Genomic DNA, 13,171 nt, shown 5'->3' with positions numbered 1-13,171 from the left:
GGTGACTAGGTCATGAGGGTGAAGCCCTCATGAATGGAATTAGTGCCCTCATTAAAGCAATCACAGGGACCTCCCACATCCCTTCCACCACGTGAGGACACAGCTAGAAGATGATCACCCGTTAACCAAAGACGTAGGCCCTCACCAGACACTGAATCTGCCAGCGCCTTGATCTTGGACGTCCCAGTCTCCAGAACTGTGAAGAATAAATGCTTGCTGCTCAAACATCCAGTCTGTGGTAATTTGTTACAGTAGTCCAAGTAGTAAGACAAGTGGCTACCTTAACTTACAGCTCAAATAATTGCTTTTCTTCAAGACAATCATCATACTCAGTGCATACTCAGTGATTTCTCTATGCATTCTTCCCATTTTGTTACATAGAATACTTAAGTCACATCTATTCAACGATTGAGATTTAATTACATTAACAATTCTTACTGCTTCTAGAAGGACTTTCTTAAGTAAAACTTAAAACTTAGGAGTTTTGTTTGTTTGTTTGTGTGTTCTTTCCTGTGAGTTTAGTGCCACTGCCTTGATTTTGACCAAGGCCCTAGCAGTTTTATCCATTGGTGCCTCTGTACCATCGGTGTAACTGTAAACACAGTAAAAGGGTAAAATAATGTCTTACCATTATTATGAGAACTGTTTCGAACTTACAGGTCCCTGAGAAAATATTGGGGACTTCCTGGGGTCTGCAGAACACACTTTGAGAAACTCTAATCTGTAACACAGTGCCAGCAGGCAGAAGCCCTCCCATCCCTTCAAAGAAAACGTCATTGCCCAGCTCACAATCTTCCCCCTACATCAATTCCTGTCCTCATGCTGGGAGACTCATCATCCCTACAAATGAGTCATCCAGCTCTCTGGTTGCTCCTCTTCTTTATCTGTAATAATCTCTTCTGAACCTTCTCACTCTCTAAAACAACTTCGGCTCCAAGTCATTCATTCATGAATCACCTGTGAATAGTTACTTGGGGGCTCCACAGCCTCTTGTCTTTCTATCTTATATGCTTAAGGGAATTCCCACTGCGGTTCTTCTTGAACCTCATTGAGATCTCCATTATCTTGACATCTAAGCTTCCTCCCTTTCAATAAGAACCCCTCTTATCTTTATTTACCTTTATAACCAGTTTTGATTCCATGATTTATCACTTTAAAATCTTACCTATATTCTAAACACCTAGATCCCACTGTTCCCTCGATCACACCTAACTGTAAATCCCAACCCTGAATGAATCCAATTATCTACCTCTTTACTTTGGTTAATTCCTATGTATCTTTCATTCTCATCATAAACATCAATTCCTTAGGGAAATACTTCCTGATATCCAGACTGGTTGAAAACCTCCTTCATATGATTTGGTCAATCTCTGCACATTTTCTCAATATTTAATTATCAAACTTGTAATATTTGTAAAATTTATTTTTTCTCTACCAGATTCTAGGCTCTATGAATGCAGAAACTGTCTATATTTGCTACAGAGTTCCCAGCACCTATCATGGGCCAGGCCCATGGAAAGTGCTCAGTAAATATTTACAAAAGGAAAAAAAGAAGGAAGGGAAAGAGGGAGGGAAAAAGGAAGGAAGGAAGGAAAGAAGGAAGGAAGGAAGGAAGGGAAGAGAAAGAATAAAAACAATTTCTGGGATATAGACAGTGACATTGTTGAGATATTTATTTGAACCTGATTCTTATAATCTAAATTAAATTAGATCCTGGTATCTCGACATTCAGATGGCTCAGGGTTTGTTACACATGTCATTTTTCTAATAGACTGTTCTAATAATAAAAATTTGAAGTGTGGGAACATGGATAATCAGAAGGAGAGAGAGAAGGTATAGGGAGAAGGTTTGGGAACAGGAAAGGACTCCAGCATTATTTCTGCATCTCACTACAGAATTGTCAAGATAATGTCACTGTAAGCCCATAGAGACTGCGTATGTGTCACACCAGAGGGAAACAGTACTAATGGATGGAAGCGAAAGCCTAGACAGAGCAGTGGTATATTTCTGTAGTTTCAAAAGCCTTGTGACATGATGTCTAGATGGAGGCATACATGCTAATGCTATCACGGAGGCCAGAGCACAGAAAGTACACCAGGACCATTCATTAAAGTTGTTACAGGGCTCCAACCTTTTAGCCAATACCAATGTGACCAACATTTTATTATTCCAATAAATTTTTCAATGTAGTTCATTTTTTGATCATTATAAAAGTAATACATTCTTATTACAGAGAACATGGGAAAGATTATAAATGAAAAGAATTGGCCCAAATTTTACTATCATGAATATTTAGTTATATTTTCTTCTGTTTATTTTCATAACACATTGAGGTCATACTGAGTATTACATTTTATATCCTGATTCTTCCACTTAATAATAGAGCAGAAATCTAAACTATTTTTGGTAATACACATTGTTCCACTCCCCTTACATTAAACATTTAGATTATTGAGTCCTCAGTTTTTCCGCATTCAAGTTATTTGTTGAAGATCTATCCTGTAGAGTGGGATGACTGCATTGAAGGGATTTTAGAGCTTATGGCACATATTGCCAAATGGCTTTCCAAAAGAACTGTATAAATTGTTTAATTACTTAAGGAGCCATTCATAATTCCGTGGCCTAATAAATCTTGGAAAATATTTTTAAGGCATCTCTCAGCTGGCAAAATCTACTCAATCAGTAAGACATTTAATACGGAGCACAGGGACTTAGGAGTCTTTGCTTCTCATCTTCAGTTTGCCTCTCACCTGCTGGGCTACTATAAGCAAGCTGCTTTAATTGACTTTAAATTTTTTAATCTGTGGAATGAGCACAAGTCTATACGGTGCTATTACAGCGTTTCTCAAAGAGTACCCTGCAGAGTACCAGTTCCTGAGATATGCACCGGGGTCAGGGAGGAAGAGGAGAAAAGTTCCATGGTCAAATACATTTGGATGAACTGCATACACCATATCATTCTTGGAGATTTAAAATGCCCAATAACATATTAAAGGCTCAGAGAGTTTCTGCATTTTAATTTGCTTACCCTGGCATTTCCCAAATTTTGTGAGGAAACACAGGCCATTTCTTCTCTTATGCATCATCTGTAAGACTATGTAACAGAGTTGAAACACTGATGTAGAAGAAAGAGGTTTAGAGTTCAGCAAATATGCATTTGAATCTGATTTCTACTACTTACTGAATTTCAATTTTCTTATAGCTATAAAACAGGGAAAATTGTTTGCAAGACTATTTTGAATATGGGGTGAGATCATGTATGTAAAATCTCAAGCACAAGCCTGGCATACATGTTAGCGTCACTCTAACCTTGTCAACCTCACACATGCTAATCAAACCTCTCCATCTTCATCAAAAATGTATTGAAGGTACTCGAATAGGGCTGTGGACAAGTGGCATGCTTCCCATCTGCCTTTTAAAATAGAGCACCTTATTGGGCAAAGGGTCTAAAACCTAGAGTTGAATAAGCAACGTGCAAGTTAAATACTTGACCCAGAATGTGGCCACTTCAGCAATTTAGAAAAGAAAGTAATTAATTAGCTACCAATCCTGGGCTAGAAGGTCAGAAAGCCCAACCCTGATGATTACCAGGGGGTTGTCCTAATAAATTGGCTCAGCTTGTATTAAAACCTGATTATCACTAATCATATAATCTTGAGCCAGTCCCATCCAGTTACATGGAGATTCCATCATACAATAGAGGTATTTTAGATTTAACTTTGAAAGCGCTCAGTCTTCAGCAACCTCCATGTTGCTAAGTCCAGCAGAAAGTTGTCTGGTTTTGTTTTACTTGCCCTCTGCTATGGTTTATTTGTCCCCACTCATGCTGATTGCGTGAGTGTAATAAGTAGGGGAAAAAACAAAACTCATATTGAAACTTGATTCCTGATGTGGCAGTGTTGGGCCTTGTGGGAGGTGTTTGGGTCATGAGACAGATCCCTCAGGAAAGGCTTAATGCTGCTCTTGCAGTAGTGAGTGGGTTAACCTGGCTAGACAGACTCATTCTCGCTGGTTCCCATGGAAATTAGTGGTTATAAAGCAAGGTTCCTCCTCCTGTTTTGAAGGATCCCCTTCAAATGTGCCCACTTCCTTTTTTACCTTCTCTGCCATGTTTTGACGCAGCACAAAAGTCCTCACCAGGATGTTCCTATTTTCTTTATAGAACTTAAAGAATATAAAATATTTTGCATACACTTTTCTAGAACAGAAGCTTCATGAGAGCTGAGAGCAAGGACTTTGTCTTTCTCATTTATATCCCCAGGGCCTAGAACAGTGTCTGGCATATAATGGGTGCTCAATAAAACACAATAAGCATGTATATGTCAATTAAAAAAGGAAAAGCTCTCACCAGAAGCCAAGCAGATGCCGGCACCATGCTTCTTATACAGCTTGCACAACCATGAGCCAAATAGACCTCTTTCCTTTATAAACTACACAGCTTCAGGTATTCCTTTATAACAACACAAAACTGACTAACACACAGTCTGTTAACCACTTTTTTCTTCATGAGAACTTTCATCTCTTGAACTTCTTCAGCATAATTCCTCCTCACTCTCTTCCTACCTCTGGCCAGTTCTCCTCCAAAAACTGGAATTCCTCAAGGTGCAGTCTGGTCTTTCTTCTTTTTCTCTTTCTGCTTTTCTCACCCTTAAGAAGGTAAGATCCATGTCCTTGGCTTCATACACGATCTGTGCAAATGTTTCTACATTTAGGCCTTCAACCTAGACTAGTCCTCTGTAACCCTGTTTTGTTTATCCAACTTCTCCATTTGCTATGTCTATCAAATGCCTCTTAGACATGGCAAACTTAATGGTTCCACATCTAAACTATTCATTTTCTCTTTTAAGCAGTTCCTTGTTATGCCTTCCTGTGGGCCAAGACCTTCTTCTACTTTACCTTTCTCCAATCCATTCTCTGCACAGCAATCAAGATAATTTTTTCAAATGAGAAATCGGATAATATCCTTCCTTTTAGGACTCTCAGTGATTTTTGTTTTGTGTGTGTGTTTTACTACACGTAGACTCAAATCCAAATTTCTCATTGTGGTGGCTAAGGTCCTCTGGGATCTGGCCTCTGTCCCATTTTTTGACTTCTTCTTAAGGCATTTCTCTGCTTTCATGCTGCTCTCATTCTTCAGTCCTCAAACATGACAAGCCACTTCCAATCACAGAGTCTTAGCACAGGTGATCCCTTTGCTTTACCCTTCTCTTTACCCAGCTTCTCCCTACCGCCCTTCACATCTCAGTTTAAATGCCACCTTCGCAGAAAATTCCCTCAATCAGCCTGTCTTTAGATTGCTCTGATATCCTCTAACAAAGGGCCCCATTTATTTCCTTCGCAGTATTTATCACAATGTAAAAGAAAAAAAAAATTTTTTTTCTTTTGAGACAGAGTCTTGCTCTGTTGCTCACATCAGAGTGCAGTGGTACAATCTTGGCTCACTGCAGCCTCCGGCTCCCAGTTTCAAGCAATTCTCATGCCTCAGTCTCTCGAGTAGCTGAAACTACAGGCATGCACCACCATGCCCAGCTAATTTTTTGTATTTTTAGTAGAGACCGGGTTTCACCGTGTTGGTCAGGATGGTCTCAAACCCCTGAGCTCAAATGATCCACCTGCCTTATCCTCCCAAAGTGCTAGGATTACAGGTGTGAGCCACCACGCCCACAATTTCTAAGATAATATTTTTGGTTACATACTTATTGAGTCCATCGCTACACTATAAATTCCATGAGTGTTGAAACACTATCTGTTCAGTTTATTACCTAACACCTAGCACACCTGTAATATTTATTTTTTGAATGAATGAATAAATAAATCCAAAAAAGTATCCACTGTGTGCTAGATGCACATAGAATTCCATACAGAACTTTAAGTTCCAAGCATGTACTGGGCTCTCCTGCAGTATTTGCAGAACGTTATTTCCTCCACAGAATGCTAATCATATCTCATTCATCTGGCCGAACCTTTCCACTTCAGTTCATTCTCTCCAGATAGCTTTCCTTAGCCTGACTGTCCTATGCTAACATAGCGCCATATACATAGAGCTTCTGACACTTTATTCCTACTCCTAGACTGCAAGCTCTGGAAGACTGAGATCGTGACTGTATTGCTCACCATTGTACCCTAGTGCTGAGCACAGTACCTCGAATATATTATCTCATATAATCTTAAGTTATTTCATTAAAATTTCACAAGAACCTTGTGGGGGTAGGAAGTACTATTTCCATTTTATAGATGAGTAAAACAGATTCATAAGAAGTTGAAATAACTGGCTTAAGGTTATGTAGGTAGAAAGTGGCAAGGCCAGAATTCAAACCAACAAAGACTGCAAAGCCTATGCATTTTTTAAGCATTCCAAGATGTATTCTGAAGGATTTCTGACAAAAGAGAAACAGGGTAATAAAAATAATTTTCTAAAGACTTACCATGTACCAGGTTCTGCTATAAGTACTTTATATAAACTTACTCAAGTCCTGACAAAAACTCTATGAAATATGTATTATCTCCATTTCATAGATGAAAAAAAAATGAAGCCTAGGAAGTTGAAGCAACTGGCCCAAGTTCCATAGCCACTACGTGGTGATGCCAGGACTTAATCCCAGATTGATTATACTTCATAGACCAGACCCAATGCCACCTGAAGTATTACTAAAGATTAGTTACCCTGAATAAAAGTCTCCATATTACATGATTCTCTTTTGAGTCACATCCACTACTCCAATTGTTTTTATTAATTAAAAAGTCATGTTTCCTGAATATACATCAATTTTCAGTCATCTGGACTACTATTAAAAATATTCACATGGCCTTGGCCCAAGATGCTTTGGTAAATATACTCTGATGTCCACAAAAGCAATAAAATAAAAAGGGACATCATGATTGAAACTTCTTTAGGGTCAACTGCCTACAGGCCCACTTAACAAAAATAAACAGCTTTAGGTGCTTAGATAGTTGCCCTCTGTGTTTGGGGTCCCCATCCACGTTTTTTAAATTCCTCTAAGGAATTCTGCTTTTCATTAATGGAAAAGTTGGGTTGAAAATGTTGGCCTTCAACTGATGGATAATAAAAACAACACTCTTAGAAGAATGTAATAAGGGTCAAATTGGCCAGTATTCGTAAATGCCTATCAGAGTTATCTTGTTATTGAATATTCCTCTTCTCTCTCTAGGATTCAGTTTCTTTCTCTGTAACATGAGTGGATTAAGCTAGATACTAAATCATTCCTAATTCTAAAGACCAACAAAATAGAAATAATGGAATTAGCATACAAGAACTTTGAAAGAGTTATTGTAAATATGCTCTATTATTTGAGGAGAATTCAGAAGCTAATGAGAAGGGTAGTAGAAGATATTAAAAGATACCAAATGAGACATTTAAAACTGAAAATTATATTAACTGAAATTTAAAATTCACTGGATAGGCTTAACAGCAGATTAAACATTGCAGAACAAAAAATTAATAAATATATAGTTATAGAAACCAAAATGAAATAGAAAATAAACCGCCAACAACAAAAAAAGAAAGAGCATCAGTGACCTGAGGGACTTTATCCAGCAGGCTAGCATCTCTGTAATTAGACTATCAGAAAGAGAGATGAGAATATATGGGGCAGAAAACATATATGAATGAATCATTGCAAAAATTTTCAAATTTGATGAAAACTATAAACCCACAAAACCATATCACCTTGGAATTAGAAAAATATAAATATATGGCCCCAAAAAAGAAGAAAATAGAAACAAAGAAGACATGGGACAAACAGAAAACAAATAGTAAAATGGCGAACTCAAGCCGAAGTTTATCAATAATTATATTTGATGTAAATGGTCTAATTACTATAATTAAACTACAGAGATTGTGAGACTAGCTAAAGCAAGCCTCATCTATGTGCATTCACATGAATTATATTTTTAAATATAGTCATATAAGTTAAAATAAAATAATAGAAAAAGATTTGCCATGCACATACAGATCATAAGAAAGCAAGGATAACTATATGTATTAATGATAAATGATATAGGTTGTAGAACAAGGACCGTTGCCAGGGATAATGGAAGCCTTTCATGATAATAAGGGGGTAAATTATCAAGCAGTCAGAATAATTCTAGATGTGTGTGTGTGTGAGTGTGTGTGTGTATTTAATAACAGAGCTTTAAAATACATGGAGCTAAAACTGATAGAACTGTAAGTAGGCAAATCCACAAATACAGTTGGAGATTGCAACATTCTTTTCTCAGTAATCAATAGAACAAGATGAAAACTTGAGTGACATTAACAACCAGCTTGACTTAATTGACTTGGAACTACACTGAACAACAGAATAATGTACTTTTTTGAGCATATGGAATATTCACTAAGGTTGGCCACACTCTTAGTAAAAACCAAATCCCAATACATTAAAAAAATTGCAATTAAAACTTCTAGGCAAATTAGAAACTTGAAATTAAAAACTTCTAAGCAACATACATACTGAAAGGTGTTATTTGTATAAAATATATAATAGAGATCCACTGATTTTGAGGCTGAAGATTATAACTTCCTTCCATCACCATTGTTTTAAAATGTTTTTTTCAAATAACATACTTTTAATTAAGATTTTATAATGAGCAAACGTTAAACGTGGACTTATAAAATAAGTGTGCCATTAAAATGTAAATCTATATATTATCTGTTTTCAATGTTAGAGTTCATGTGAAATTTTATTTTGCAGGGGAAAAGAGTGCTATTACTTAAAAACAAAGTTTAAAATCTCTGACTGATCAGAAAGATTCATGCCAACTGGCATATTATAAATTTGTTCTATCTGATTATTGTCAACCATCAAGGGAATGAAAATACCAAAAAATAACAATAACAATCACACAAAGCACTGGTGACAGCTTTCACTGAACACTTACTAGGTAATAGGTAATAGGTATTGATCTAAATACTTTCATGCATTTAATTTTTGTTCTTACTTTCCTCCCATTTTACAGGTAAGGAAAATGAAGCTTGGAAAAATTAAATAACTTACCTGAGATCAGACAGCTAGTAAATGCCAGTGCCAGAATTTGAACCTAATAAAATCTTTTCACCATGTAGCTTTTCACTTTCAAAGTCAGTGTCAGACACACTGGCATTAGATACAAAGACCTCATGATTTCCTTCTTCAGCATTTTGTAAAGTATTTAATTGGTTCTATTTTGCCTTGACTTGAAATTTGCCTCTTCACTGGTCTGTCTTGTTTGATAAGCTCATCAAACATCAAGACTCTTTGTTCATTTTCAAAAAGGATTACAATGATAAGCTTTTATAATTAAGAATATCTCGGTAGAGATTTCCCTTACCACAGTTCTCTTGCTTTATCTTCTAATTATTAGAGATGAATTTTCTGATTTCAAAATTGTATTTCCTTTAAATACAAGTTACAGATTAACTGCTTTTAAAAATGCTTTCCTCCCTTCTGAACTGTTACTTAAAGGAACTCTCACTTGCTCTAGCATTTAAAAGCACTGATGATTCAAAATTGCATCATCTATCAAGAATTATAATTAAATAAATCTATTTAACATCTTTAATGTTTGGGAGAAAGGGACTGCTTTAAAGCTATCCCAAAGGTGAAATAAAGGACTGCTTAGGCTCCACAAAATACTTAATATTAAGGTAAAAAAAAAAAAAATCTCATGAAGCTAGGTTGGAAATCTCAAGAAAATAGAATGGGTAAAATGCAACGTACATATGAAACTATATCACCTCCCTCTATTATCCCATAGCAAAAGATAAAGTCAGTTTTAGAATCAAATGACCCAGCATCTCTATAGCCCTTTGCTTCCCCCAAAGTGATTTTGAACACATTATCTAATTTTATCCTCCCCCAAAACTATGAGACAGGTACTCTTATGATGCTCTTTTACAGATAAGAAAGTAGGGGTTAAGTTAACTGTTCAGCACCACTCAGGAGAACTATCATTTATTAAGTGTCTACTATAAGTTGAATACATTTTATATTCAGGATCTTATTTTATCTACATTAACTCTTATAGAAGAGGTATTATTATTCTCATTTTACAGCTAAGGAAACTAAGGATCAAACAGATTAAATGATTTACCCTGAATTACTCAGCTTCTAAGCATTAGAGCTGTGATTTACACGTAGGCCAATTTAGCACGGTCTTTTCACTGTCCCATCCTCCTCCACGGGAGTAGCAATAACATGAAAAGAGGTTATTTTCCATTCTAACACAGCCTCTGCTGCAAACATAAAAGTGTCTTAGTTCCCCAGCAGGTGATTCCTACGTGCAAGTTTTGCAGAGACATATGGTCCACTTACTGGTTCACCTTCTCCTGTGCAGTTACCCCAGGCTGACAAGTCATCAAAGACAAGATGAAGAAAACAACAGCAAACATCTCAGCCAGAAGCCACCGCGCTATATTAGCTTGAAGGAATAAAACTATCTATTCAGGAAATTGGAGTAAAAGATGTCTACAGGCTGGGACCTGTAAGATCTATCTGATGTTAGAAACTCACCCAGATACACACAAATTCGCACAGAACTCAATTGATTCTCTTTCAAATGTGGTTAAATAGTAACCAGAGTATTGATTACCTAAATACTTTAAAAATGTTCCAGACACCAAAGGCCACTGCCGTTTAGACCTTTTGAAAAACAATATCTGTGTGGTTAAGGAAAAGAAGATATTTAACCAACAACAGCTTAGCAAGGAGGTCTTATTTTCAAACAGAGACAAAAACCAAACCACGATGCAGTTCTAGAATTCCTGGTCTTTTCCGGTATCTCTTGGAACTTCTGAGGTCAGATCAATCTATTTCACAAGACTGAAACAAGGCTAATATTGTCATATCAACTAAGACATAAAGCACTCAGAAAAATGTAGGAAATGCCAACAGTTACATGAAAGTTCTACTATATATTGCCAAACATCTAAATCCTGAAATATATGTGTAATTCAATGGACTTTCCACTTTTCATACAGATACTGGCTATCATCAAGGTCCAGCATATCTGTTTCTTGAGGGGGCCAGATGTCTTAAATAGACATCTCCAGAAGCACTCTCTAGAATTATAATGTCAATGTCATTAGAACCACACATCTGGGCTAACGGTACCATACCTGCATATAATCTCTTACTCTCCAAGACATAAATTAAATTAAATTAAGAGATGGGCTGTCCTTTGTAGGGACACGGATGCAGCTGGAAACCATCATTCTCAGCAAACTATCGCAAGAACAGAAAACCAAACACCACATGTTCTCACTCATAGGTGGGAATTGAACAATGAGATCACTTGGACACAGGAAGGGGAACATCACACACTGGGTCCTATTGTGGGGAGGGCAGGGAGGGATAGCATTAGGAGATATATCTAATGTAAATGACGAGTTAATGGGTGCAGCACAGCAACATGGCACATGTATACATATGTAACAAACCTGCACGTTGTGCACATGTACCCTAGAACTTAAAATACAATAATAATAAAAATAAAAATAAAAAAATAAAACTGCCAAGTCTGACATTTTGAAAACAAAAAACAAACAAACAAACAAAAATTAATAGAGATGGATGGATAGATAGGTAGGTAAATAGATGATGGATAGATACGCAGACAATAGTTGAATGCCTACTATGTGGCAGGCATTTCATATGCCTTACTTAATTTTCATAGCAGGGATATGAGATAGAAATTATTAATTCCGTGTAGATGGAATTAATGAAGATGAAGAAATGGAGGCCCAGAGAAAGTAACTAACTTGTCGAAAGTTGTATAGCTGTCTCAATATCCTTGGGAATATTTAGATTCTATCATTAGCAGGACTGTCCAGTAGTATCATTACTGATCTCAAAGTTAGGGGAAATTTTAATGAATGACTAGTATGCCTAAGAAAATGTGTTTCCGATTTAAATGCAGAGATTTTTTTAAACGCACCAAATTGTTATCATCTCCCTTTTATCAGAGATTTTGGTAAACTTGACAGAAGTAAATGTGGATTCTGGGTCCTGGCGAGTCCCTGGAGCCTGTGATTTCTGCGTCTCTCTTTCTCCTACCTCCTTTCATTTGGACTCCTGGGTCCTCTTGGCCTCAGTTCTACCCTACTTTGAAAAGCACACTTTCTTTTTGCTCCACAATATTCCAGCATGACTAGCATTTCATTAAGCTTTCACTGAAGATATGAAAGACAATGGGGGGTGTTCTATCTGGGCACCCTGGGGCCAGCTCATGATGGCACATCTGGCAGCCACCTCTTTCTACCAACTTCCCGTCCTTTCTCATCCATAGTCAAAATTCCTGACGCAGATCCACAGAGTCCCCTGGGAAGTGTAGCTCAGGTTCCCCAACTCCTCCTACAGCTTTTCTCATGAGGAGAAGACTTCCCCTACAACAGTGCTCTCCACTGGGGGTGATTTTGCCCTCAGGGGATATTTGACAACATTCAGAGATATTTATGTTATCACAACCTGGGGGGTTTTGCTACTGGTACCTAGTGGATAAAGGCCAGGGATGCTGCCACACGTCCTACAATGCCCAGGAGAGCCCCCACAACAAAAAATTGTCTGACCCAATATATCAATACTACCTAGGCTGGGCAACACTGCCCCACAGAAGAGCTTGTCTGCCTTCCTCTGATTCCTGAAATACAAGCAATCGGGTCTTCCTTCCTAAAGCAGCTCCTTCTCGAAATGTCTCTAATGCCTTTTCTCCTTACCTAAGCCCTCAATGGCTTTGGGACTCCTCCTTAACCTTTATCACCTCTCCCACCCCATCCCCAGCACGGTCCCTTACATCCCACCATATTCCTCTGTAATATTTTTCCACCAACCTTCTCTCCTTCATCCTCACTGTCTTTGATCCATATCAGGGCCTCATCTCTCTGTAATTCTCATAACCCACTCCTAGTGGGCCTCCAGTTCTCTCTCACTTCAACCCTCCCTCTCTAGCACTGCTAGATTCATCAACAAGAAAACAGTCCCTGACAACATCACTGACCTGCTCAGAAAGCTGCAGTGGCTCCGCCATTGTCTATAAGAGTAAAAGTCCAAATTCCTTCATAAATGAGTCCCAGCCCATTTTTGCAGCCTTATCAACCACAACTTTGCAATGGTCCCCCACAGCACAGTCTAGGTTCCCCTCACCTTTCTCATGCTTTGCTGCTGCTGTGGCTTTGCTC

At 37.7% G+C, this 13,171-nt stretch overlaps 1 protein-coding gene across 1 annotated transcript in view; it reads right to left on the bottom strand.

The window, feature by feature from the left end:
• The window catches only part of C8A (complement C8 alpha chain), a 61,759-nt gene extending 51,242 nt beyond the window's left edge, over positions 1 to 10,517 (bottom strand). Inside the window, exon 1 of the mRNA XM_033225039.1 lies at positions 10,311 to 10,517. Coding sequence (XP_033080930.1) covers positions 10,311 to 10,387 — 77 coding nt within the window. The 5' untranslated portion in view covers positions 10,388 to 10,517. The remainder of the gene's footprint in view (positions 1 to 10,310) is intronic.
• Positions 10,518 to 13,171: the final 2,654 nt, after the last annotated feature.

The sequence above is a fragment of the Trachypithecus francoisi genome, unplaced genomic scaffold (assembly GCF_009764315.1).
Source record: "Trachypithecus francoisi isolate TF-2019V2 unplaced genomic scaffold, Tfra_2.0 Lachesis_group12, whole genome shotgun sequence".
In the NCBI taxonomy this organism is placed as follows: Eukaryota; Metazoa; Chordata; class Mammalia; order Primates; family Cercopithecidae; genus Trachypithecus; species Trachypithecus francoisi.
This window is presented reverse-complemented; position numbering and strand designations above follow the sequence as displayed.